The 27,228-nt window shown below is 50.9% G+C and overlaps 1 protein-coding gene across 1 annotated transcript; it reads right to left on the reverse strand.

Moving 5' to 3' along the window:
• PRPF19 (pre-mRNA processing factor 19) lies at positions 1-25,058 on the reverse strand. The gene is made up of 16 exons (XM_066587889.1): positions 24,904-25,058; positions 21,301-21,450; positions 21,111-21,187; positions 17,864-18,005; positions 16,797-16,867; positions 13,733-13,795; positions 13,610-13,651; positions 12,952-13,026; positions 10,879-10,954; positions 10,159-10,268; positions 9,884-10,039; positions 9,713-9,782; positions 9,542-9,627; positions 7,055-7,225; positions 4,311-4,416; positions 1-471 (listed from the first exon to the last, which is right to left on the reverse strand). Exons 1-16 carry the CDS (start codon positions 24,920-24,922, stop codon positions 374-376), a joined length of 1,512 nt encoding a protein of 503 aa, XP_066443986.1. The 5' UTR covers positions 24,923-25,058; the 3' UTR covers positions 1-373.
• Between the last annotated feature and the right edge of the window lie 2,170 nt (positions 25,059-27,228).

The raw sequence follows: 27,228 nt of genomic DNA on the forward strand, positions 1-27,228 counted from the left end.
TGACTTTTACAACTTTTATTACTAATTTAATAAAACATTACCAAATGCAGGAGAATAGAAACTGATCAAAACTGCTTTACATGACTGAAGACGACGAGGTTAGTTCAGCTCATGAGAAACTGGTTTCATAAAGGAAAGAGGTGGGAGGAAAAAAAACACAGGTAAAAAGGTACAAGAATAAAAGTATGAGGGAGGCGGAGCTTGTAGAGACACGTACAGCTAGAAGGGCGCTGGTAGCATCTTAGGAGTTACTATCTGCAATAGTTCAGTTACCGACCACACAGTACAGACATATTACACCTCATATGCATGTTACGCAGACCAAGTTAACGGTGTGGTGTCAACGGCATTGGCAGATGTCCACAATACCACATCAAAGGCTGTAAAAACGTAGACTCCGGTCCATCCCTGTAGAGGCCAGAAACTTAGCATTTTGGCCAAATGCTAGACCTGTTGTGAGCGCACTGTGATCTGTGGAGGAGGAAATGGAGAGGTTTAGTACACAAGGAATCACGTTCCCATCACTCCTGCAGGAATTACCACCGGGGATACATGTCAACTGAGAGAGAAGGCTACAAATATGGACACGGAATAGAAGTCTAACTTAAGCACCGCCCACTTGTCAACATTGCAATAATGCTGGTAAGATAGATTCAAGATCATGTTCTGTTGACGAGGACGGTTAAGGGGAATCTGTCAGCAGTTCTGACCCCACAAAACTGTTGAGCCATTTCTTTGGTCACGCTCCTACCAACAACATTCACAGGGGTGACCGGAATAGTGTTAAATCTGCCATGTGTGCACGTGGAGTTGTCCAACAGGGCCATGTCCTGACCTCAAACGCTCTCCATCTCCCTGAGCGACAGCTCTAATGGCCTTAGAGAGAGCAGGGTATGAGGAGCTGCAAGGTTGGGGAGATGGGGGACCAGCTGTATGCAACCCAAAATGCCACTTCTACCTCAAAGCAGCCTGGTTTAGGAGTGGCTACATTTTCCCACGATTGGCATGATTTGGCTCAGATAGGTTTACTGCTTTGCCAAGTATTTGAGTGGTTTGAAATCTGTTTTGCCTTCCCTATAGGAAAAGTAATGGTGCTTATTGTTGCCATTTCTATACGCTGCAGGGCTCAGAAGGAGCAGCAGGTTATGTACAAGGTGTGCCGAGTCCATCGGGGTAAATCAGAACGCTGGTTCAACACAATAGTACAATTATAATTCCCGGGATGTCCGGTATATCATGAAGCCATCTTTTATGTACAGGCGGGTTGTGTGGGTAGGAAAGTGTTACCCTGGTACAATACGTGTGGCCTCACTTCCAGAAGTACTAGACTCGCCCCTTTCTAGTCCCCAAAAATTAGGGCCTCGACGACCTCCTCCTAAAACTCAAGAAAGCTGCCCCTCCGGCCAGCACATGGATGTAGCATGTAGGCATTATACAGCGCCACCTGCATGATGGGCACGGACAGTACTTTATACCACACCCTTGTTTTCTGCATGACCTTGTACGGCCCGGGTACTTGATTAGACTGGTCAACCCCTCCCATGTACCTGTTGTAGTCAGGGCACCAGTCTGGCTTGGGGGTCTCTGTACTGGTACCTCGTACTGGGCAGGGGGGACAGCTAGGACCTTGTGTTGTGCTCAGTATAAGGACGTCCCTCTTGCCCTTATACCAGACAATAGGTTGGCGCTGCATGGCGCCTGGCTCTCATCCCTTATGAGAATTTGCCCAAGCAGTAACAGAATAGCCCCACTAACAGTGCCACATGCCGCAGTTCTTCTGGCAGCGCAGCACTGGTGTGATTATCCGTTCAGTCGCATCCGGCCTTCGGTCACTCCATGCATCAATGTTCTCCACACGTTCCTGTCTTTCACGGTTTTTCATTTCCGCGGTTGACATGTTTGTGGTGGTCTTGTTCTTTGTCATCCTGAACAAGATTATCCGGGTAGAGGTGGTAATTCTGATGAAACCTCGCACTGCTTGTACATTGTCACGCCCTACTGGTGGGATCGAAGCCTCCCTATAAAATGTACCCGGACTCCTCTACAGAAATGTTCTTCTCTGGGGTGAACGTCTCGGCAAACTTGGCATTAAGATGCTCTATTACTGGCCTGATTTTATATAGACGATCATTAATGGGGTCCTTGCTGGGGGGCGCTGCGTACTCTCATAATGCAGGACTGTTCTGATGGCTTCATAGAAGGGCTGGAAGCTGGCGAGACCCTGCTATACACCTCTTCCTGTGACATCACAGTGCAGCTCCTGCAGAACACCACTGACTGACTGTCCGCTGTCTCTAACACTATGTCCTCTCTCTACCTAAAACGGATCTGCTCGTGTGTTCTGCCCTCCACTAACCGACCTCATCTGGACATCTCTATCCCAGTGTGTGGCGGCACTATAACTCCCAGCATGGCCGCTGCCTTGGGGTCATATTCGACTCCGATCTTTTACCCCCTACATCTAATTTCTGGCCCGAACATGTCAGCTGCACCTCAAGAACATTGCAAGAACCTGCCCCTTTCTCACCATAGACACTCTAAAAACGCCCACTGTTGTAATAATCCATCCGAGAGTGGATGAGGGCAACTCACTGCTGATCGGCCCCCCGCACCAGACTCTACCCTCTCCAATCCATCCTGAATGCAGCAGCCAGGCTCATCTTCCTGTCCAGCCGCTACTCGGACGCCTCTGCCCTGTGCCAGTCACTGCACTGGCTGCCCGGCAAATACAGAATTCAATTTAAACTCGCTACCTTCATCCACAAAGCCCTCCACAGTGCAGCGCCCCCTATATTGTATCCCTCATCCACAGTGCAGCGCCCCCCTATATTGTATCCCTCATCCACAGTGCAGCGCCCCCCTACATCGCCTCCCTCATCTCAATCCATCACCCAGCCTGGGCTCTCCGCTCTAACAAAACCAGACTGCGCGCCCCTTTAATTCCAACCTCTCATTCCCACCTCCAAGATTTCTCCAGAGCAGCACCCGTCCTCTGGAACGCACTACCAAAGGCTACCCGGGCATTCCAGGACTCGCAGAACTTCAGGCGTGCTCTAAAAACGCACCTCTTCAGGGAGGCATACCGCATCCCCTAAACAAACCCCTCTGTACCCCCCTGATAACATGCTCCCTGACCTACTGACTGCAATCCCTGCTAGCCACCATCAACGGCCCCCTGCAGTCATACCGATTCTGTCGTCACACGGCCAAATGTCTGACCATTGTCTGTGTGTATAGCATCCCCCACTTTCCACCTCGCCATACCGCGCCCATCTCCAGCCCTTTACTTTCTGTATCACCCCATTACTTGTAGTATGTAAGCTTGTTGGAAACAGTAGGGGTGAGGGTCCTGCTCCATCAGCTGATTACTATGTAACCGTGGTTCTGTAATGTTTGTACTTTTGCCTTTCTGTATCCCCCCTGTCTTTATGTTGAAGCGAGAAGGTTCAGAAAACTGGTTGTTTATGGGAAAGGGAAAGGGTCTTGCTTTTAGAGTAATGCTGCATATTATAATACAGAAGGACCAAAAGGTTGCGCGTTCAAGTGTTCTTAGGGGCTACAGCAAATCATAAAAGTAGAACATCTTAAAATACAAATCCATCCCTTCACAAAAGAGTGGACACAATAAACATTAACCACAATGGCTGCTGTCGCCTGCATGAAGGGCCAATTATAGCAATATTAAGATATCAGGATAGTGAATGCCATGGAGAGAGAGAAAGAGGGAAGGACAAAAAAAGGGGGATTTAAACAGTTACAATGCCAGAACTGCATTTGTTATAACCTTTGTCTATAATTTAAAAGGAGGACATGGTGATGGCAAAATCCATAGAGGAGTTTAAGAGGGACTAGATGCCTTTCTAGAGCGCTATGATATTACAGGATATAGACATTAGGTGACCAGCGGGTCGGTGATCCGGGTATACAGGCAGGTACGAACTATCAAAGGTTGATTCAGAAATTATTCTGATTACCATTATGGAGTCGGGAAGGAATTTATTCCTCTAAATGAGCAAAATGGCTGCTTGGGGTATTTTTTTTTTCCTTCCACCGGATCAACAAAAAAGGAAGGGGGGGGGGGGGTGAAACAGGCTATATAAAATCTGTTATCAATATAATCATAACCAGCAGACTACAGTACAGTCATTGTTACCGTAGCACGGACGCCGTAGGAACCTGCGCTTTTATATCAATAGAAAAATAGAAATGTAACCTTTAGAAGGACGACAAAGAAACAATGCGAAAGGCTGGATGACAACCAAAGACAAAGACCACCCCTTCCATAAGCCTATTGGCACCGTGAAACCAACCTGTAAAGTGTAACACCTCTGCCCATTGCTTGCATATGTAGACTTGGATATCGGTACCTCCAACGGCAAGATATGTGCCACTCTGATCAAATATTAACGATCGCACCTGTTCAGAAAGACAACCGAGAGATTGCAGGTGAGTGAAGAGAAGGAAAAGGTTTAGCAGCGTCTCAGTCAGCAGAACTAAGAGTTACACCAAGAAAATCACTCATCCGTGGACAAGTGAGATTCAAGGCCCATTTACACTGAGCAATGAAAAAAAAAAATGCTAAAAAGTGATAGCTTTAAAGATAATCGTTGCGTCTAAATGAGCGCCCGTCGTGCACTGCTGGCTGATCGTTAAATTCAGGCCAACCTGAAAGTCGTTGTGCGGTCCTATCATTTCTAGGCGGGGAGTGCTGATAGCATTGTCACCCATTGGAGAAGAAAGGAGCTGAAAGCTGATAAGAGCCCTCCGGCTACTAACTGCATTCAGCTAAGGCTTCATTTGCACAGTAATGAGCCATTAAGTAGCTCCCTAATAGTTTATGCAAAATGATCACGCAAAGCTGTCACTCAGACTGTGTGAGCGATCATGGCTCCGTGTAAATGGGCCTTTACTCTCTAAACTCAGGTTATTGCTACTTTATTAATGTAAAATACCCCCCCCCCCCCCCCCCGTGCCGCCGCACTTGTGTTCACGTCTCTAAAGATAGTTCCATCAGCCCAGTGAAGAGGCCCAAGTAGCTCCAAAGATCACCGGCATCACTTGTTGGCAATTAACAAGGTAAATCCACAAGATTTTGTTTCTCTTACCGAGAGCCACATTATGCTGAAAAAAGGAAACCGAAGCTCCACTCCGGCCGTTACTAGAAGTATTCTTTATATACTGCCACATAAGACCCTGTGTGCTCCGGAGACGCAGCTACTGGCAGAGCTTTAAATTACTCCGAAGTCTAAAAAACAATGGCCTAATCCAAGGTGTTACAAGATTAATGCTTTGTGCAACTATACGGTCAACACTATTAGCCCTAGCCAATGGGATTGAGAGTTTCCTGGGGCACTTGCTGTTCCTGCCGTTAAACAGCTGCACCACCTGCTGGCTAACGCCAGTAACTACAGGCTATGGAAAAAAAGGCTTGGCATAGTGGTAGCCGGTAAAGTGTGATTGTCCTAAGGAAGAGAAACCAACTAATCTTGTAGATATCAGACCTTTTACTGGCCAACATACATGATGTTACAGCGAGCTTTCAGGTTCTTCTTACTGACCCTTAAATCAGGCTAGTGAAACTAGTTAGGATGGCACACCATTATAACCTACAGATGCGGACGGGGGGGGGGGGGGGGGGGGGGGGGGGGGGGGAACGACACTCCTCTTCATCTAAATAAATGTTCACACTCAACTGTGAGACTTAAAATAACGCCAATCTATACACAGAGTACAGATTCATCAGTCTCTTTGCTCAGATTGGTGTTATTTAAAGGGGTTGTCCCGCGCCGAAACGGGTTTTTTTTTTTTTCAACCCCCCCCCCCCCCCCGTTCGGCGCGAGACAACCCCGATGCAGGGAAGTAAAGAAAGTTTACCGGAGCGCTTACCTTAATCCCCGCGCTCCGGTGACTTCAATACTTACCGCTGAAGATGGCCGCCGGGATCCTCTGTCTTCGTGGACCGCAGCTCTTCTGTGCGGTCCATTGCCGATTCCAGCCTCCTGATTGGCTGGAATCGGCACGTGACGGGGCGGAGCTACACGGAGCCGCTCTCTGGCACGAGCGGCTCCATAGAAGACTGCAGAAGACCCGGACTGCGCAAGCGCGGCTAATTTGGCCATCGGAGGGCGAAAATTAGTCGGCACCATGGAGACGAGGACGCCAGCAACGGAGCAGGTAAGTAAAAAACTTTTTATAACTTCTGTATGGCTCATAATTAATGCACAATGTACATTACAAAGTGCATTAATATGGCCATACAGAAGTGTATAGACCCACTTGCTGCCGCGGGACAACCCCTTTAAGTCTCAAATGTCTGTGTGAACGTTTAGATGGTGTGCCATCCTAATGAAGGGTCGATAACCTGAAACCTCGCTGTAACATCATGTATGTTTGTTGGCCAGTAAAAGGTCTCATATCTACAAGATTACCTTATGGCTCTTTCCGGGAACAATCACATTTAAGTACACGGTGGGACGCATTGAAGCAACCGGTAAAATAGTGTAAAGATACCCCGTCTGAGGTCTCCGACATTGTAGCTGTACTGGCTTCAGTGATTGTGTCGGAAGACGTCCAATAGTGGATTGGAAAGTGTTAAAAGGGTATCCCCTTAGACACTTCTGGGTGTGATGGGTTTATGTACTTGTGCGCTCCGACAGCCTCGTCCGGATAACAGAAAGACGTTCTTGGAGCGGATTGTAATTTGGCAGCTTTAAAAAAAACCACCCCAAAACATCAGTGCGCTGCGCTACGTCACGTCCGCGACTCCCATTCACTTCTACGGAAGTTCTGGAAACATTGAAGCTAAGCCGTTTCCATATCCAGGCCTCCTCTCTTCCATTCACAGCCTCTGTGGCATCGGATAGGTGGCGGGGTTGGGGGTAGAACCCCTGTCTAGAGGAAGGTGTGGGTCCAAACTCTGGGATCTGCACCCATCACACATCTATGGCTTATGAATATACCAGGAGAGGCTTATGCCCTTTTAATAAAACAGAAGGCTTTGTTATGGCCATATGAGAAATCTGATTGACTGTAGAGGAAGTGTAGGATTTGATACCTGGTACCCCTCCTCTAGCTGCAGCGTCTTGAAGTTCTTCAGTTTCCGCAAATCCCACAGCTTCACACTGGAATCATCAGCAGCCGTCGCCAAGTAATACCCATTTTCTGAAAAAGCCACACATGATACGGGGCCAGAATGTCCAGGAAAGTTGGCCACATTTGATCGTTCCTATTAAAAGACCACAAAGTCAGAACATCAATACTTCAGTGTTACTTCAGGCCGGCCGAGTACAGAACAAATTGTATCACACCCAAACGACAGGGTGCCGCGAGCCCCAACAAGGCTTCTCACACATAGGACACAAGAACCATCCAACCAGCGTGTCGGCCCCCCGCACACCTAGACCTGACTGACAGATAAGCAGTACATAAAGTCTCAGCATGTGGTGAGGGGCTGCGGGGTTCGGCACAAGTTGTGTGGACTGATAAGAGAGGCACTGGACTGACCAAATGTACCTGCACTGTCAGTAATATGGAATGAATGGGGATGCAAGGGGCCGAGGGGTGATTAGTGCACGTGCGGGATAAGACAGGGGTGCGGGATAAGACAGGGGTGCGGGATAAGACAGGGGTGCGGGATAAGACAGGGGTGCGGGATAAGACAGGGGTGCTGTATTTTACTAAACATTTTTCCTCTTCTAATGAAAGGCAAAAAGCAGGTTTGGAAGGGAGATAATCTCATTTACTATATGCGCCTGCAATACAAAGAGCCGGCTCAGGATTTATCCCTCCCATGGACTGCACAAAAGACCGGGGAAACAGAATATTTAGGTATCTACAAAGGAAAGGGTTCTTTACAGTTCAAGCTATGCAAAGCCCCATCTCAGAAGGTAGTAAAGGCTGAGACGACAGCATTTAATAAGAGAGCTAGAGGCTTCATCTAATAACTAATGATATTTCAGCCAAGACAACTTCTGGCTCTCCACATCACAGAAAGTGACGGCCGACACTCGGATGTGTTGAGGTTCCCTGGCACAGGGGGCGTCAGAGTGCTGCTGTGCAATGGGAAGCAGAAGAGACCGCAGCGCCCCCATTCTCCACATTCATTGGGTTTCTGGAAACTGGAACCGCAGTCAGAAAGTGATGGAATATCCTGATAAGCCACCCCTTCCCCTTTGCTTCATTTCAGAAAGTGATGGCGTGGCTTGGGGGGGGGGGGGGGGGGAACAGTCCCACGTCACGGTGGAAGCTTCGGGTTGGCTGTGTAACACTGCCAACCCCTGAGATGCCATGGTTAACAGCGACTTAGACATCAGTGGTTAGACAAAAGGAGGAGGCTTCTTTTTACTCCCACTTGCCATCTCCTCCATGGAGGCCGGCGGCAAGTGAAATTCTCGCTTTGAAAATGTACATTAAAAAATGAAAACCCTTACCTAGTTCTTCACTTAAAGCGTAACAAGGCAGACAGGACTGCCACATCCAAGCTATTAAAATATCCCTTTTGTCCCACACGTTCAGTGCCCAAGGCCTCTCCCATGGGCGGTATAACGCTCCCGTTGTTTTCAATGAGGCCTCATAGAAATGTGTTCAATCGCGGCGCTGAACCGTGCTTTCCAGTGCTGGGGTGTGCTAAAACACGGTCGGCCAGATGAACCTGCGGCCGAAGACTAAAGTAAAGTCACGACAAGACGCAGGGATCAAAATCGTGGCGTTTTGCCAAGTGCCTGTGTGAGAGGGGCCTCAGAGCCACAACTGCCATTTGTCAGGTCATCTCCCAGAAGTAAGATTAAAAAAAAAAAAAAAAAGTTTAAAAGTTAGTTTTTTTTCTTTTTTCAGACAAATACTGTTGTTGACCTATCTTCAGAGTAAGTCATGACTAGTTGATCGCAGATGGATCAGCTGTCAGTGCAGCGGGGGTCCGATGTACTCAGCGGGGGTTTCAGAGAAAAGTCTCGCAATGAAAAAAGGCTGCAATGGGAAGAGAGTAAACCATTTGTTCTGAAGGCCATGAAAATTTACAGAACTTTGAATTTGGCACCAAGTGCATACAGAATTCTCTGAAGTAAATGAAGGGCATCTTCATACACGTCACGGCGAGCTCATTTACATAAACAATCATGGGAGTGCTTGCTATGAGTTCAGTGGGAAGCAGCAGGGGGCGCCACACGTGGTCAGGTGATTCACAGCCCACTTCTCCCCATAGATTGCTTCAATGATCTACAGAATGTAAAGGACATGATCCGCGTTTTACATGCAGTACAGAGTTTAAACATGTGACTAATAACAGACACACACTCACATCTTCTGTGCCCGTTAGTCTACAGGCTGCTGTAGCGACTGACATCCTGTAAACAGGCTGCGGCAGCATGAATGCATGACGTCCCGGGGAAGAGCTGGAGCAGCAATGCTGAACACGGCGGGGGTCCCTTATATCTCCATCTGTTCTATTGTGGTTTATGGCCCATTTTTGTAAAATACAAAACAACTTGGGCAATTCCCTTCAAGTTCTCAGTCTGAATTCAGTGGCAACCTACTAACAACTTACCTTCAAATCCCAGATCTTAATTTGAGAATCCATGGTCCCCGTACCAAAAATGAGCCCATCAGGATGAAACTGAGCACAGGTAAGAGCTGCAGGGGGAACATCCCAGTTTAGTACAAGATTACAAAACTATCATGTAAAAGTGTGTGTGGTGGGGGGGGGGGGGAAACTTACCACATCCTGAAGTTTCATCTGTTACTTTGGTGAGAACACGTCCTGCATGAATATCAGAGAATGCCCAGTACTGAAAGAAACCAGCAGTGAGACGCCAGGCAGCGCAACTACTTAAAGGAACATTCTCTCTTTAAAACCAATGTCAGAGCTTTAAGACGTGTGTTTTATTACCTGGTCATCGGAGCAGCTCAAGAGATAGTCTCCAGTGGCATGCAAACTTAGGCCCGTCACCGCTCCTTCATGAGCTCTTAGAACCTGGACACAGGAAGCGTCTGGAACAGACCAGACCCGTATGGTAGAATCCGGGGAGGCAGAGAACACCAACTCCTACGAAATACAGGGGTTTATGCACAAACATACATGGGAAGCCAGTCAGAAGGAAGGAAGTCTACGTTTATAGCCTGAAAGACCAATCTAGGCCTAATCAGGAGCTCCGAGTCCAATACCTGGGACGGATGAAACACAACATTGGTGACCTTCTTCGTGTGACCCTTAAGAGTTGCAAGGATCTGCTGAGACATGGCGTCAAATACCACAACACTCTTATCGGCCCCACCTGTGGAACAAGATCTACATTAACCGCATTTATTAGCAAAAGGCTTTTCACAATGCCAAAATATCATTGAATGTGCAGAAAGCATTTTTTAGCCTCTGCTTTACGGAGCGGCCATTATAACATTGTTACTATGTTTCCAACAACAGTTCCACAACTGTAAGTCAGTCATGCCTGATACTGCAGGGAATGGAGGCGAGCTGCATAATACAGGAAAGTCATGGTGCAATTTTTGGACCAAAGCCGCCCTGTTATTGTAATCACAGCTCTAGCAGGTGGCAGTGAATGGCCAGCGACCCCCAACGTTACTCCAATACTCATTCTTGTGCTACAGGTAATGACGAGCGCACAGGAAGCACTGACAGGCTCACCATGGAAAACGGCAGCATGCCGCGACTTCAATCCCACCAGTGGAGAAGCACTACGATTCTCGCTCATGGACATCAGGGTGCACTTTGCATAGTTAGCCTGTGGAAAGCTTTTCATAGCATGATCCACGGGTGATTTATCGCAAGCGGATTGCCGCCCGTGGACAGGCAGCCCAATACAGAATCACAGGAACTCTATCATACCAGCCCGAGTTTCAATGACCTTAAAAGCAAATATTTTTCACCTGTAAGAGTTTTGTTGGTGTCTGTTGGACACAAGTCCAAAGTCAAGATGCCAGGAACACTTGCACTGTGTAATCCCTGCAACACACAAAGGAAGCATTTACTTACATACGGCAGAAGAGAGGGAAAAAAACACCCCATGAATGCAGAACACTGCGAAACAGAGGGACACTTAAACAAATCTGTAATGTTTAGGTGGCAGTAGTCACCTAAACATCGGAGGATCCAGACCAGCACTACAACCATCACATTATGCCAGGGCGCCAAAAGTTTTCTTTTTGTTTTCTTTTTTTTTTAAACAGACTACTCTCAGATAGAAAACGACTTGGAATATTTTGACAAACCAGCCGCTTTGATTCTGTCGCTCCCAATTCACAGACGTGACTTATATAAAAACTCAAATTTTAATAAGATACAATTAAAATACGAAAAAAGGGGGCACTACACTAACAAACATACAAACACAAAAAACCAGGTAAGGTAAGTCACGGAGAATGGCGGTACCCGCAACACCTGGATTTATGATACTCGATGAATATTATTTCAAACACTCCACTAGAGTGAAACTCAGAAAGACCCCAACAGAACCAGAGTGGTAATTCAACAGGCTCATTTATTGGTACAAGAGCCTACTGGAGTCTTGTAGGACCTCAAGGCTCCACTCTGTCTCTGTAAAAAGGCTTGTTGAATGAGTGTCTCTTTTGTAATTCGCATTGAGCATGTACCGTTCAATGCAAATTAGAGTTCCAAGTCCTATATGGACAGGATTTTGTGGGGTGTTATAATGCGATCACCCAACATTTATATTTGTAGAACACTCAGAAGCCAAATAGATGCTAAGGGTCAACCTTAGATAAATCAAGCTAGTAGTGTATTTCTCTCCAGATGTTTTAAATACAAGACTCTGGGATGGTGCGGCATCTGCATTTAGCAGTTGATATATGAGAGAGTAGTGTTTTTAGACTCACTGCACTAAGCAGTTGATGCGAGTACTTTAGATTCAATAAAATAGTATTTTTGGACTCTCTGCATTAAGCAGTTGATGCGAAAAATAGTACTTTAGACTCAAATTAGTACTTTAGACTCTGATGCGAGTACTTTAGACTCAATAAAATAGTATTTTTGGACTCTCTGCATTAAGCAGTTGATGCGAAAAATAGTACTTTAGACTCAAATTAGTACTTTAGACTCTACGCGTTTCACCACATATTCTTTGTGGATCATCAGGAGATATAGTACTCAAGTTTTGGATCAGGTCTTTGTGTATAATGGTAAGATGACAAGGTTGTCTCGAATCACAGAGTATCATGAGCGGTTTACGACTAAAATAAGTGATAGACTCTCAATTTCACTTATAGCGAAAAATAGGTTACCTGGAATAACCAAGTGCCCTAATTCAGGAGTTTAAGGAGATAAATCCTAACTCTAAGTGCAAATAGCTTATGCTCCTAACTGATGCGAAGCAAACTATTTCTCAGTATGAGGGGCTATAACATAATAGTTATACCTTTGAGGGTAGAAAATTCTGTCGCTCCCCAACCATCCTGCCATCTTTAGTGTATGAACTGCAATCAATTAACTTAAATACAAGTAAAAGTCATCTCAGTGATAGGGGTGAAAAAAAAACAAAAAACCCAAAACCCACTGATTTGACTCTTAGTAAGACTCAGAACAAATTCCATGACATATCCAGGTATTCCATGACGGGTGTGAACCCCGTTACAGAGAACAGTTTGATAAGGCATGGCAATTAGATAGGCAGCAGCACTGCAGCCGTGTGTAAAGCAGTGGCTGCCTATACATATTAGATGAATGATGGCTGAACCTGACGACCATCTAATGTTTATGGGGGAGTGGGAAGTCGTGCCAACACGATGGCAGATGTTGGGGAAACGAAGAATCAGGCATGCAAAACTGCAGCCCGTGGCACTTCGTTCTCAAGGTCTTTCAGCAGCTTACTCCCCTCTCCCCACTAAGGGCCCGCGCACACGGCAGGACAAAGGCTTATCCAAACTGTATGGCCAGCTTTAAGAGATGGCACCCAAGTCCTAAGCTTGCCGATTATTAGCACTCACCACATGAGAGGAAACTTGATGATATTTGCTGAGCTCTTCCGGCTTGACCAGATCCTCTGGGACGGTTTTACCCCGCTGCAAAATAAACAGCAGAAGGACAGAAAAGAGGAAGAAAAAAAAAAGGAAAATTATCAGGCGGTAAATACAAATGAGAAAATGATGAGCCGTTAGCCGCCGTCAGTGACGTAGGCGGCGGCGTGGCAGTCGGCGGCGGTGTAGTAAATGAGCATCTAACACTGTATGCAGTACATCTATGCTGCTCATCTGGAGTTGGTGAAGTAGCCATCTTGTCACATCGCTGTATGCGTGAGCCCACCAGGACAACCGCAGCCTTTACACAGGCCCCCATTGTTTAAACAAATGTACGTATTGAGTTACAAGGGGAATCTCTAAAGGGTGGCGGTCATTGTAAAAAGAGAGTCATAAAGCCACGTCTGACGTTTTGATTTGTAGGGATCCGGGTGCCAAAACTCCCACCAATCACTAAATCAAAGGGGCAGCAGTGCGCGGCTGAGCGCTGCGTACGGTCCGTTCCAATGGGCTCTCCTCAGATTTGTCAAGACAGGAATCAATTTAAAGAGCACAAATGCCTGGAGGGACCAAGGTTGATCTTCATCGAGTCCATTAGTGTATGCAGGTCCTTAAGGCGGTCCCTTACCTTCTTCCGCTCCGTGGTCAGCACAGTCGCTTTGTCTTGAAGCTGCGTAAACAGATAATAAAACCATCATAAAACAAGCAGAAGTGGAGGCAGGCAAATTGTTAATCTGCTTCAAATCCCTACCTTCTGTATGATTTCTGCAGACATTCCCACCAATTCTCCCAAGTCCATGGCCTCTGCTGAACCCTGCAATAGAGGAAAACGGATTTGTTACTAGCCGTAAAATCCCTTTCTCGTCACATTCATTGGGGGACTCAGATTAACCGCAGTGTAAATAGTCCCTCAATGGAGGAGTTAATGAGACTGTATGGCGGATGTGACTTAAGGCCCTTTTACACGGGATGACTCAACGACTGCACAAGCGCTTAAAGGAGATGTCTCGAGGCAGGAGTGGATTTTTTTTTTTTGCCCAGTCCCCCTAATTAAGCAAACATTACTAAGCCCCCCTGTAAATGACTTTTCTAGCTGGTTTGTACTTACCGTTCCAGCGTTTCAGCAACTTATAAAAATTTTCCCAAGATGGCCGCCGGCTCTTTTCCCGTCGCTTGCTGTAGCCCGACGTGCGCGCTCCCGAGACGCTACCAGCTGTGTCTCCCTGACAACCAGACGCCCCGCAGCCGCCGACCGGACCCCTGGAGTGAACACGGCCGACCAGTCACCCACCACCAGGCAGCAGGTAACCGGCGCAGCCCCCCCCCCATCGCAGCGGCAGCCCCCCCCCGCCGCAGCCCCCCCCCCCCCCCCGGCCCATCACTTACCTGGGCGGCAGGACGGCGGGACAGCTGGGCGGCTCTGCACCTTCCTCTAACAGAGGATGGTACAGAATGGCCGCTCCAGCGCGCTCCCGAGCAGCGACAGCTCGTCTGCGCATGCGCAGAAGAGTTGTAGAGGGGAGCACACTGAAGCGGCTCGTGCTGAAAGGAGAAGAACGGACTGCGCAAGCGCGTCTAAAAAAGCAAGCTGCCAGCGAATTTAGACGGAACCATGGAGACGAGGACGATAGCACCGAAGCAGGTAAGTGAATAACTTCTGTATGGCTCATAATTAATGCACGATGTATATTACAAAGTGCATTAATATGGCCATACAGAAGTGTATAGACCCACTTGCTTTCGCGAGACCACCCCTTTAAGTCATGCCAAGGTCGTTAGCGCGCATGCAAAGCGTTTAAACAGACTTCGCCGCTATGTGAAGCGCTGAACATGGAGCATTTACACGGAACAAGAAGCCACAGATCCAGCGCATGCACAGATAGCGAGCGATGAAACAAGAAGCCACAGATCCAGCGCATGCACAGATAGCGAGCGATGAAACAAGAAGCCACAGATCCAGCGCATGCACAGATAGCGAGCGATGAAACAAGAAGCCACAGATCCAGCGCATGCACAGATAGCGAGCGATGAAACAAGAAGCCACAGATCCAGCGCATGCACAGATAGCGAGCGATGAAACAAGAAGCCACAGATCCAGCGCATGCACAGATAGCGAGCGATGAAACAAGAAGCCACAGATCCAGCGCATGCATAGTGAGCGATGAAACAAGAAGCCATAGATCCAGCGCATGCACAGATAGCGAGCGATGAAACAAGAAGCCATAGATCCAGCGCATGCACAGATAGCGAGCGATGAAACAAGAAGCCATAGATCCAGCGCATGCACAGATAGCGAGCGATGAAACAAGAAGCCACAGATCCAGCGCATGCACAGATAGCGAGCGATGAAACAAGAAGCCACAGATCCAGCGCATGCACAGATAGCGAGCGATGAAACAAGAAGCCACAGATCCAGCGCATGCACAGATAGCGAGCGATGAAACAAGAAGCCACAGATCCAGCGCATGCACAGATAGCGAGCGATGAAACAAGAAGCCACAGATCCAGCGCATGCACAGATAGCGAGCGATGAAACAAGAAGCCACAGATCCAGCGCATGCACAGATAGCGAGCGATGAAACAAGAAGCCACAGATCCAGCGCATGCACAGATAGCGAGCGATGAAACAAGAAGCCACAGATCCAGCGCATGCACAGATAGCGAGCGATGAAACAAGAAGCCACAGATCCAGCGCATGCACAGATAGCGAGCGATGAAACAAGAAGCCACAGATCCAGCGCATGCACAGATAGCGAGCGATGAAACAAGAAGCCACAGATCCAGCGCATGCACAGATAGCGAGCGATGAAACAAGAAGCCACAGATCCAGCGCATGCACAGATAGCGAGCGATGTTTTGGCATTTACACCGCATGATTATCGCTCCACTAGTTCATTAGCAAAGCGGAGCAGAAATGGAAGTGACCATTAATTCTGCAGGGAGCATCCGCTGCAGAAACTAGTCTGGTCCTCTACCCAGCTCGCTCCACAGGGGATCAAGCACAGACAGCGCGCCTGACGGAAGTACGCCCCACCCCCGACCGCATGATCTTTGGAAGTTCAGCCTCCCGCACAGTCCTGAGGAGTTGGGGAGGGGGGGGGGGGGGGGTGTCTAAATTCATGCCCTGCTCGGAGAAACAATTGCAACACTCAGCTGACGGACAGACGGCTGATAAGTGCAAGGCAGCAAGTGGCGGCCAGAATGGCGCAGCAGGCACAAACAATAAAACTAAACGGGGAGACCCACCTGGAGGAAGGGAAGTGCAAGCAGACCCGGTGTACCCCAGAAAGGTTAGGAGGGAAGGTCCAAACCACCCATAAAGGCAATTAGGAAATCGTGGCGCCATACTTACCTCATCCTTCCCACCTGAGCACCTGTCACGTAGTAGTGAGAGATCGCTGGATGAGGGAGCGGTGACCCCATGTCTAGTGGGAATCTGAGTAGTTGGCGCTGTTTGGTGGAGGAGGGATTAATAGCATGTCTGATGCAGCACTGTTCGCCTGCCCCACTTAGGACAATCAGGTAAGTTAGTTTATCCCCCATTCCTAGATAAAAGCAGAGACGACCCGCAGAGCAGGAAGGTTGGCCTCCTACCAACACCAAGCTAAAACCTATTTCGCTCAGTCCCTCCTACCAGCTATACCCCGCCTGCAGACACTAACTCTTTGCTTATTGTCCACCCCCTAGTGGCAGGAGCTACACCCAATATCTGTGTCCCCCAATGACACGGACAAGAAAGTGTCATTCAGAAATGGAAGTTAAAGAAGCTGCGCACAAACCCACAAAAGGATAAATAAGTGGTCTAATCTACTTACTGCGGCCCCTGCTTGAGGAGTCGGGTTGGCCTGCACAGAAATCCCAGCTTGGGGCTTGAGTGTAGCCAGAGCTGTGAACCAAAAGACACCAGAAAAACCGTTACGATGTATATAGTCAACATATCTTACAGTAAATGGAATGTGGCAGTTTCTTCAGTATGAGGCATACGGTAATGTGTAGAGGTACTACAGGCATGCGGTCTTATAGGATCTCACCCACGGAGGCAGAGTATGGACCTGTAGCCGGCCGGGAGCAGTGGATTATGGGCCTAAATCCATAACACTGCGGCGTGTGCGGGCCCTACAGCTGCAGGCCGGCACATTTTATTGCTCCTGTATGTGCAATGTATTTGTATAAGATCCTCCAAACATCCTGAGAGTGTAAGAATATAACTGATACTTAAAGGGGTTAGCCCAAAACGTATTTAATCACCCTTTAGTAAGGTTTTGACATGAAAGCAGCAGCTTTCTGTAGCCAACATAGATGGGGTCATGCGTGTTCTATGTCTGGCCACTGTGCCAGTTGGGCTGGATTCAATTTCGAACTTTATGTTGGGGTGTTGGAATGCAAAAACGAGCACTGGAGCTCCTTGTTACGAGGCACCAAGAAGGTCCGACGGAGCCAGTGACTTGTATTGGGTTTAGGCACGGTGCCGGTCATTCTACTGGAGGGGAAGACAATCGAGCTTCATGCGATGGGACGGATGCTGACAGCCTCTAATGCAGGCGGCCCCCTCACTTGTACTCTTTTCTGGGACAGTTGAGTATTGGCCATTAGGGCTGTCAGCTTCGGCCCCCGGGTGGTTTTCATCCCAGATATATAACATTTTTTCCCCCTTTTTGGCTCCCTTAACGGAAAAAAAGAATACCCAACGGCGTGTTTTATTCAGAATATCGCTGAATGGGACTCATCACCCGCGGTACGGATAGCCGATAAGTCAGTTTTGGGATAACCCCTTTCCTAACTAAAATAAGTCATTCATGCTTAATTTTATTTTTGGGGTGTTTACACTGTGCAATTATTGCTGACCGATCATAGCACTATTTACGAGTCTTAGAAGCAATACCTTCACGGGCGGCCGTTACTTCCTTGGTAAGACGGGCTATGACACGGCAGGCGGCGTCATGCTGGTACAGCGCGTGGGAGAGTTCTTGGCGGGTGGTCTGAAGCTGCTGCCGCAGAGTGAAGCTGTGGAGCATTACTGCATCCTACATATGGAAAGACAATCAGGGAGTTAGCATGAAGGCAAAACATCTACACTGCCCTTAAAGGGATTCGGTCATCACATTGATGCTGCCCGGACCACAGGTGGTATGAAGCAGAGATGCCCGTTGCCCTCATGAGGGTTTCCGTCTAGCGTTGTACAATAAAGGTGCCTCGGAGCAGAGTTGAGTCTCGGGGCGGCGGCGCCGGCCTCTCCCAGCATGCAGATGACAACCCTCTTGTGAATAGGAAGAGCTGTCAGTCTTCATGCCACCGGACGGGGGGTAATGCCCTTCCGCTTCAAAAACACAAGATAACCAGGTTTTGTTGTAGATCAGGAGGACGATGGGGCTACGAACACTTTTTAGGGTTCACTTAAAATTTTGCATCACTTGCCAGCTACTTCTCCCTGTACAAACTGCGTTTCAGGAGGAGATCCATGAGGCTGGACTGACGGCTTCCAGCTCTTCTCTCTCCTGATACTACTTATTAGCCAAGTCTTATTAGGTCATTTATGACCCCAAACAAATGTTTAGATCCACAATAAGGATCTTTGTCCCCTCCTGGGACGTGAACTGCCGGGACATGAGCTTCTGCATACTTTCCGAGGCTGCACAAGTCAGTCGTGGCTGCTGGCTGGTTACGCTTATTGGGTTTTGTGTCTGGACCCCAACGGGATGACCTGCTACACTGAGGGCTCCAAGTCTAAGGGTCAGAAGGATGGCCCCAAGGTCTAGGACAACCGGCAGGGAGGACTCCTCCTGGGACCCCACAACCTCAGCTGTCAGGGTCTAAAATAAACCCTCTCCATCCAAGGAGACGGACATCCATTTTGAGGAGCAACCATTGATGTGGTAGGAATCCAGAGATTTCCCTCTGTTGAGATTTCTTCAAATTTGAATTAGGTATGAAAAAATAAAAACACGACGGTGGGGCACCAAGGAAAAAACAACATTTTGAGAGGCGAGATCCACTTTTCTTAGCGGCTGTTAGAAGACTGTACTTTTAGAGGATAGTTTGGACCACTACTTCTGGTCCGGAGCAGAGCGAGGCGGACTACTCACAGCAATTCTGGCCTTTGGCAAAACCGCCAGTATGCCCATCTAGAGGAGGAGCTGGATGAAGTGAGCTCTGGCGGGATCCGGGTATCGGGGCCTTTTGCGGGATCTACTGTACAGCAGGATTAGGCCAATTTCACATGGGCGAGTGCGATATTGGGCTGGGAAACTTGGTCTGCTAGCGCGCTCGCCAACATGTGATGTCCTCATGAAGGTGAGGCGTTTGAGCTAAAACCGCCTCACATCACTTCAGGGAAGTAGCGGTCCAGAGAGTTCCCTATGGTTTTCAATGGGTAATCCTGGCATTCAATGCATGCACCTCTCACGCTGTGTGATGGGTGAGGCGTCCGAGGGAGCGCCCGGAGACCGGACACGCCGTGATTTTTCCCTGCACCACAATATGCCAGTATGACTCCACTCAAAGAACGTGGTTCGTATTCACGCATCTCGCAGCGCACAAATCTTGCACAATTTTCTCGGCCATGTGCAAACAGCCTCAGAGAACGTCTGGCAGTCAGAGAGGCGGGAAGCGTCGCAGCGAGCATCCTGGGTGCAGAAAATATGTGCACCTCAGTCTGGGAGCCGGTGAAGGACGGGCAGCGGACGTTGTATGGACTTACCGGCATGCAGCAGCTCTACCCGACCTCAGAAACAGCATGAGCAGCAAAATGGGTTGTTGAGGTCGCTCCATGCTTGAGGGCTTCACATCCCGGCTCTGACATGGTAACCACACCCAGTTAAAGGGGTTGTCAGAGTTAAAGGCCACAACAGAACGTACAGCCTCGCTTGTTCCTCACTGAGTCTACTTGGTGACGTCATGTTTACAGCCTGCAGTCAGCCTGTGCCATCAACAGGCTGCTGCAGCCAATGACAGGGCTCGGCGATGATCGAGGAGCTGTGGCATTGGCTGCAGCAGCAGGTTAAAGGGGAGGCTCGGAGCCGCCAGTGGAGGACGAGTGAGGAGAGGAGCATCGGGTACTTTTCATTTGAACGATGATTTTAAGGTAAACTTAAAATCCATCATTCAGCTACTGAGAGGTAAACAAACATTTACTTCTCAGTAGACCGCAGGCTGTTATCTCCACAGGAGACGGCAGATTACATTGTATTCTGACGGAAGCCGTGAGCAGAACAATATAGCTGTGTGCACAGCTGGGCGGGTGACTAATCACACACTGGGCTCCGAAAAACAGCTCCTAGGGGCCCTTTTACATGCAAATGAAGAGGATAAAGTGTTAATGGCTATTAATTTATGCAAATAGATCGCTACATCTTTCAATCATTTGAAAGATTATCTTTGCGTGTAAAAGGTCCTTAAGTCTCCCGTTCCCCAAACTGCAGCTTAGCTGGTCTAGAAGTCAGGAACTAGAGATTTATGTAGTTTGCCATGTGAGGTGCCGCCATCTTGTCAGCAGCAAGCTGCCAATGTACCGTAAAAACATGGGCTGTCAGAGCAGAGGGCATCCTCTGGTACTCTGAGCAGACAGATCGCGGGTCGGATGCAATTGTGTTAAACGGGGAGGGATGGGAACTTGGGTGCAGTAAAGGCCCAAAGTTGGTTCCTCCTAAAAGACGTATGGTGGATGAGGCCGCTAAGGAGTGGGTGACAAACCCCAAATCACTGATAGAAGCGGACGGCTATCCACCTCAGGGAAAAAATAAAAAGGAGCATGGAGGCAGCGGGGTAATACTCACTGGGCATACTTTACTTATCACACCCCTTTAGGGCGGAGGTGGGGTGAGGGAGAGATGCCATGGAGGTAAGTGCCTAAAGCAGTTGGGTTACACTTTACTGCTCTTCCCCCCTCTGAAACAGTGGGGAACAAGAAAATAAGTCGGCCCCGTATACCCGGGCTAAATGGAAAATAGTAAAACAGAAATGATTCCGTGCCAACTGAGCCGGTACGTCGGCCTCCGGGGAAGACGTCTGGGCTGTCTGCAGCAGGGTCCAGTTCTGCCTAGAGCCGCCTCCTAGCAGCGGCAGCCATACCCAAGTATATCTATGTCCCCCAACGACACGGATGAGATGACATGACTATATAAAGTACTCACCCATTCGTCCTGCAGGGACTTAAGGATCGCGGGGATACTTGTAGCGGACGGCGGCTTCGGACGAATTGGGTGAGCAACTACAAAGCAGAACAGCAAGGAGGGGTTACACCAACCATCTGCACAGATGCACCACATTGAGGAGCTCTTATAAAGTCACACGTCCGCATCCTTACAGTCCTGAAGCACCCACCTTTAATATCGATCAGCTGCTCCTCACTGAGCGGCTGATTGGTTACGGGATCCGTCCCATTCTCAGCCAGATACTTCTCGATGAGGCGTCTATCAAAGACGTGTCCAGATAGCGGCGAGACACAGGGCCGGTCCGTGACCTCGTTACTGACTGCAAGAAGAACGGCACAAATACTCAGCGGTTATAGGGGGGGGGGGGGGGGGGTGTCAAGGTGTTCTGATGCTACAAGACGACCTCTACTATAAAGGTCTGCCCTGCTGAACCCCAGCCCGGGGGCAGGAGGATCTCTCCCTGTGACGGGCGATCACATGAAATACACATTTGGTGGCACAAGGGCACATTGAAACCAGCGGGCTGGCATAAACGCCCACGCCAATCAGACATCCGGCATCTACACTGCAGATATTCGCACGCGACGTGTCATTCTGTGCGCACGGCACGCGGTACATCCGCACGCACACAACGTATAGCAGCAGTTATAATGCACTGCTACCCGTGTGAGCGGAGCGTGCAGCGCAGAGTTGTGGGGGAAGGTCCTGAACATTTGGAGGGTCTTAGCCCCCGGCACTTTGTACATTTTTATTTGCACCTCGTTCTGCACTCAGCGCCCATCAGAACGAGGGAAGCTACAAGTCTGCAAATGTACACTTTTTTTATTTTTTTAAACTACCATTCTAACATGGCAGTGCCATAAGTATTGCCAACCGGTGCCCAGCACTTAGGTGAATTGGCAGTGATTCCAGCCTACTGCGCTGTGATGCCACAAGGTTTGCACCACTGGATTTCTTTTGAAGGGGTGGGGGTAGTTCTTCTGTCGGGTTGGATGGGGGCCGGCTGTGGACAGCCATGGTCAGGTCTCCCCAGAGATGTCCCATTGGGTTCAGGGCTCTGGCCGGGCCCCTCAAGGGCATTCACAGAGTTGTCCCCACTCCTGGGTGGTCTTGGCTGGGGTCTTAGGGTCATTGTTGCAATTGTTGTATTGTTTTGCATTTATCCATGCCTGAAAGCGCTGCGGAATAAGGGCGCCCACCCACTGGCGATTTTTTTTCCCTGCGAAATTCGCAGCATTTTTTTCTCTGCAGGGGTCTATGGGACTTGTAATGTTAAAATCGCGATCGCGCAAAATCGCGATTTCGCGGTAAATTGCGATTTTGCGCGATCGCGGTTTTAACATTACAAGTCCCATAGACCCCTGCAGAGAAAAAAATGCTGCGAATTTCGCAGGGAAAAAAAAAAAAATCGCCAGTGGGTGGGCGCCCTAAGTCGGCGCCATACAAATAAAGATTATTATTATTATTATCGTCTTGTTGGACGGTGACCCTTCTGCTCCGGATCAGGTGGTCATTATCTCTGTACTTTGGTCCATCCAGCTTTCCACCCACCCTGACCGGTCTCCCCTCCCCCAGCATGACGCTCCACCACCAGGCTTCGTTATAGGGATGGCACTGTACAGGTGATGAGCGGCGCCTGGTTTCCATTCCACCTGCTGAACATTCAGGCCGTCGGACAGCTGCCTGCAATAGCTGCATAACGCTGATCACAGCGGTCCGCTCTGACAGCAGCATGTAAATGTGACACATGGCGATATCTGTAGGGTCTTCCTCTGCAGCCCTCAGGGTAACAGCTGGTGGTTCATACAGCTCTGGCACACAAGTGCTGCGGAGGGCGAGGTGCGGCCGGGATGCCCCCCCTCCAGCCGCCGGACCGCCGCCCCCCCCCCCCCCCCCCAGCCGCCGGACCGCCCCCCCCCCCCCCCCCCCTCCAGCGGCCGGACCCACCTGATTACAGGCCACTGTCATGAGGGAAAATTTATGCAAGATTTTTTCCCCTTGACCTGCATTAACCCCTTCCTCCCCTGCAGTCAGTTTTGTCCTTCCTGCCAGGCCAGATTTCTTAAAGCCACCGTGTCACTTTAAGGCTGCATCCGCAGGGGCTACAAATCTCATGTGAAGCGGATGCTGTCCAACGGGGTCTCTCACATGAGGTGGTCTGTAGCCTGAAAGCCCCCGCTGGACACCATCAGCTTCACAGACATGTGAGGATGCAGCCCAAGTGGTAGTAACCGTGTAACACTTCTACTAGCGACCCTTCTTCCGTGACGCAGCGACAAAGTACAACACGGCCGGAAGCTCGAGAAACTTGTGAGAAGTTTACAGTTTATAAACTTAGAGTTTTTCTGCTTCTAAAAGCAGCTGATTCCCCCAAACAGCCGGCGGTGGCGCTCCTCGTGGGCAGCCGGCAATAGTGCCATGTTGTGCTATATTGGATGGCGCCACAACCACCTGATTCTACACTCCCTTCATGGGGTGGCTCAGCTGTTAGTGCCAGGGGTCCGCCAGTGCCGGGGGGTCCGCCAGTGCCGGGGGGTCCGCCAGTGCCGAGGGGTCCGCGGCTCAAAGCCCATCAACCATAACAGCAGGGTGAAAAACTCCATCCAGATGTTGCCCTTAGTCATGTTTGAACCCACAACTCCAGCACTGCAAGGCAGCAGCCCTAACCACTGAGCCACCGTGCCGGATCTTCAGTCTCTGGAGGGGGGATAAGTCAGAATCACAGAACATACAAAGTCCACTCAGGACTTACTTGGAAGGGTTTAAAGCGAGGGCTGCAGCACTGCAAGGAACCAATGCTAAAGACTGAGCCACCACGGCCGTGCGCCCTCCTTCCTGTTCATCCTCCAGCATAGAAGGAAAGCAAAGAAGGACGCCGAGATAGGGGAGAAGGATGAAGACAATCTTCCCCCCTCTGAAGGCAGGGCTGAGGAGACACTTGGTGGCTCAGTGGCGGCTCTCGTGGTTCTAGATTCACCTCTGATCACGGACAAGGTCTGCAGAGTTTGTAGGTTGTGTTTATTATTGTGCTCCTCCACTGTGGTGGCCCGGCTATTAGCGCTGCCGCCTCGCAGTGCGGGGCTCCCACCCGTGGGGTCCCCAGCGACGCGGACGGACGGGGCTCCCACCCATGGGGTCCCCAGCGACGCGGACGGACGGGGCTCCCACCCGTGGGGTCCCCAGCGACGCGGACGGACGGGGCTCCCACCCGTGGGGTCCCCAGCGACGCGGACGGACGGGGCTCCCACCCGTGGGGTCCCCAGCGACGCGGACGGACGGGGCTCCCACCCGTGGGGTCCCCAGCGACGCGGACGGACGGGGCTCCCACCCGTGGGGTCCCCAGCGACGCGGACGGACGGGGCTCCCACCCGTGGGGTCCCCAGCGACGCGGTCGGCTCCGCTTCCACTGGTTAAAACAGGATTAACAGCCACCCGCAGGACGGACAGCTTACAGTGCGGACCCCCACAAGCTGCCACCAGAGTAGGTCATTACCAGCTGCAGACCCCCCTTACAGACAGCTTGTAGCAGGGGCCCCCCGAGCTGCAGAACCCCCATTACGGCCAGCTTATAGCAGGGGCCCCCCGAGCTGCAGACCCCCCCCCCGTTACAGTCAGCTTATAGCAGCCCCCCCAGCTGCAGACCCCCTTATCAGACAGCATGTAGCAGGGGCCCCCCGAGCTGCAGACCCCCTTACGGCCAGCTTACAGCAGGGGCCCTGCAGCACATTTCATCCCGTCAGCTGAGTCCAGACGAGCCGCAGGCCGCACTTACTGAAGCAGGTGAGGGACATGGCTGCTCGCTCTCACGGCCGTCCACAACGTGCGCCGCCGCCGCTGACTCTCACAGCTTCCGCTTCCGCGCCAAAACACGGCGCTTCCGGCGAGCAGCAGCTCTTTGTGGTGGCAGAGCGCCCCCTGCTGCTTCCGGTGAGCACGGCGGCTGCTGCGGGAACTGCGGGGACCCATCGCAGCCTGGCGAACCTCAGTGACCGGGCCTGTCTGCACCTTAACCCCTCAGTGACCGGGCCTGTCTGCACCTTAACCCCTCAGTGACCGGGCCTCTCTGCACCTTAACCCCTCAGTGACCGGGCCTCTCTGCACCTTAACCCCTCAGTGACCGGGCCTGTGTGAACCTTAACCCCTCAGTGACCGGGCCTGTCTGCACCTTAACCCCTCAGTGACCGGGCCTGTCTGCACCTTAACCCCCCAGTGACCGGGCCTGTCTGCACCTTAACCCCCCAGTGACCGGGCCTGTCTACACCTTAACCCCTCAGTGACTGGGTCTACACCTTAACCCCTCAGTGACCGGGCCTGTCTGCACCTTAACCCCTCAGTGACTGGGCCTGTCTGCACCTTAACCCCTCAGTGACCGGGCCTGTCTGCACCTTAACCCCTCAGTGACCGGGCCTGTCTGCACCTTAACCCCCCAGTGACCGGGCCTGTCTGCACCTTAACCCCCCCAGTGACCGGGCCTGTCTGCACCTTAACCCCCCAGTGACCGGGCCTGTCTGCACCTTAACCCCTCAGTGACCGGGCCTGTCTGCACCTTAACCCCCCAGTGACCGGGCCTGTCTGCACCATAACCCCTCAGTGACCGGGCCTGTCTGCACCTTAACCCCTCAGTGACCGGGCCTGTCTGCACCTTAACCCCTCAGTGACCGGGCCTGTCTCCACCTTAACCCCCCAGTGACCGGGCCTGTCCGCACCTTAACCCCTCAGTGACCGGGCCTGTCTGCACCTTAACCCCTCAGTGACCGGGCCTGTCTGCACCTTAACCCCTCAGTGACCAGGCTTGTCTACACCTTAACCCCTCAGTGACCGGGCTTGTCTGCACCTTAACCCCTCAGTGACCGGGCCTGTGTGAACCTTAACCCCTCAGTGACCGGGCTTGTCTACACCTTAACCCCCCAGTGACCGGGCCTGTCTACACCTTAACCCCTCAGTGACCGGGCCTCTCTGCACCTTAACCCCCCAGTGACCGGGCCTGTCTGCACCTTAACCCCTCAGTGACCGGGCCTGTCTGCACCTTAACCCCTCAGTGACCGGGCCTGTCTGCAACTTAACCCCTCAGTGACCGGGCCTGTCTGCACCTTAACCCCTCAGTGACCGGGCCTGTCTGCACCTTAACCCCTCAGTGACCGGGCCTGTCTGCACCTTAACCCCTCAGTGACCAGGCTTGTCTACACCTTAACCCCTCAGTGACCGGGCTTGTCTGCACCTTAACCCCTCAGTGACCGGGCCTGTGTGAACCTTAACCCCTCAGTGACCGGGCCTGTCTGCACCTTAACCCCTCAGTGACCGGGCCTGTCTGCACCTTAACCCCCCAGTGACCGGGCCTGTCTACACCTTAACCCCTCAGTGACTGGGTCTACACCTTAACCCCTCAGTGAGCGGGCCTGTCTGCACCTTAACCCCTCAGTGACCGGGCCTGTCTACACCTTAACCCCTCAGTGACTGGGCCTGTCTGCACCTTAACCCCTCAGTGACCGGGCCTGTCTGCACCTTAACCCCTCAGTGACCGGGCCTGTCTGCACCTTAACCCCTCAGTGACCGGGCCTGTCTGCACCTTAACCCCCCAGTGACCGGGCCTGTCTGCACCTTAACCCCCCAGTGACCGGGCCTGTCTGCACCTTAACCCCCCAGTGACCGGGCCTGTCTGCACCTTAACCCCCCAGTGACCGGGCCTGTCTGCACCATAACCCCTCAGTGACCGGGCCTGTCTGCACCTTAACGCCTCAGTGAGCGGGCCTGTCTGCACCTTAACCCCCCAGTGACCGGGCCTGTCTGCACCTTAACCCCCCAGTGACCGGGCCTGTCTGCACATTAACCCTCCAGTGACCGGGCCTGTCTACACCTTAACCCCTCAGTGACTGGGTCTACACCTTAGCCCCTCAGTGAGCGGGCCTGTCTGCACCTTAACCCCTCAGTGAGCGGGCCTGTCTGCACCTTAACCCCTCAGTGAGCGGGCCTGTCTGCACCTTAACCCCTCAGTGACCGGGCCTGTCTGCACCTTAACCCCTCAGTGACCGGGCCTGTCTGCACCTTAACCCCTCAGTGACTGGGCCTGTCTGCACCTTAACCCCTCAGTGACTGGGCC

This window comes from Eleutherodactylus coqui, chromosome 13 (assembly GCF_035609145.1).
Source record: "Eleutherodactylus coqui strain aEleCoq1 chromosome 13, aEleCoq1.hap1, whole genome shotgun sequence".
Taxonomy (NCBI): Eukaryota; Metazoa; Chordata; class Amphibia; order Anura; family Eleutherodactylidae; genus Eleutherodactylus; species Eleutherodactylus coqui.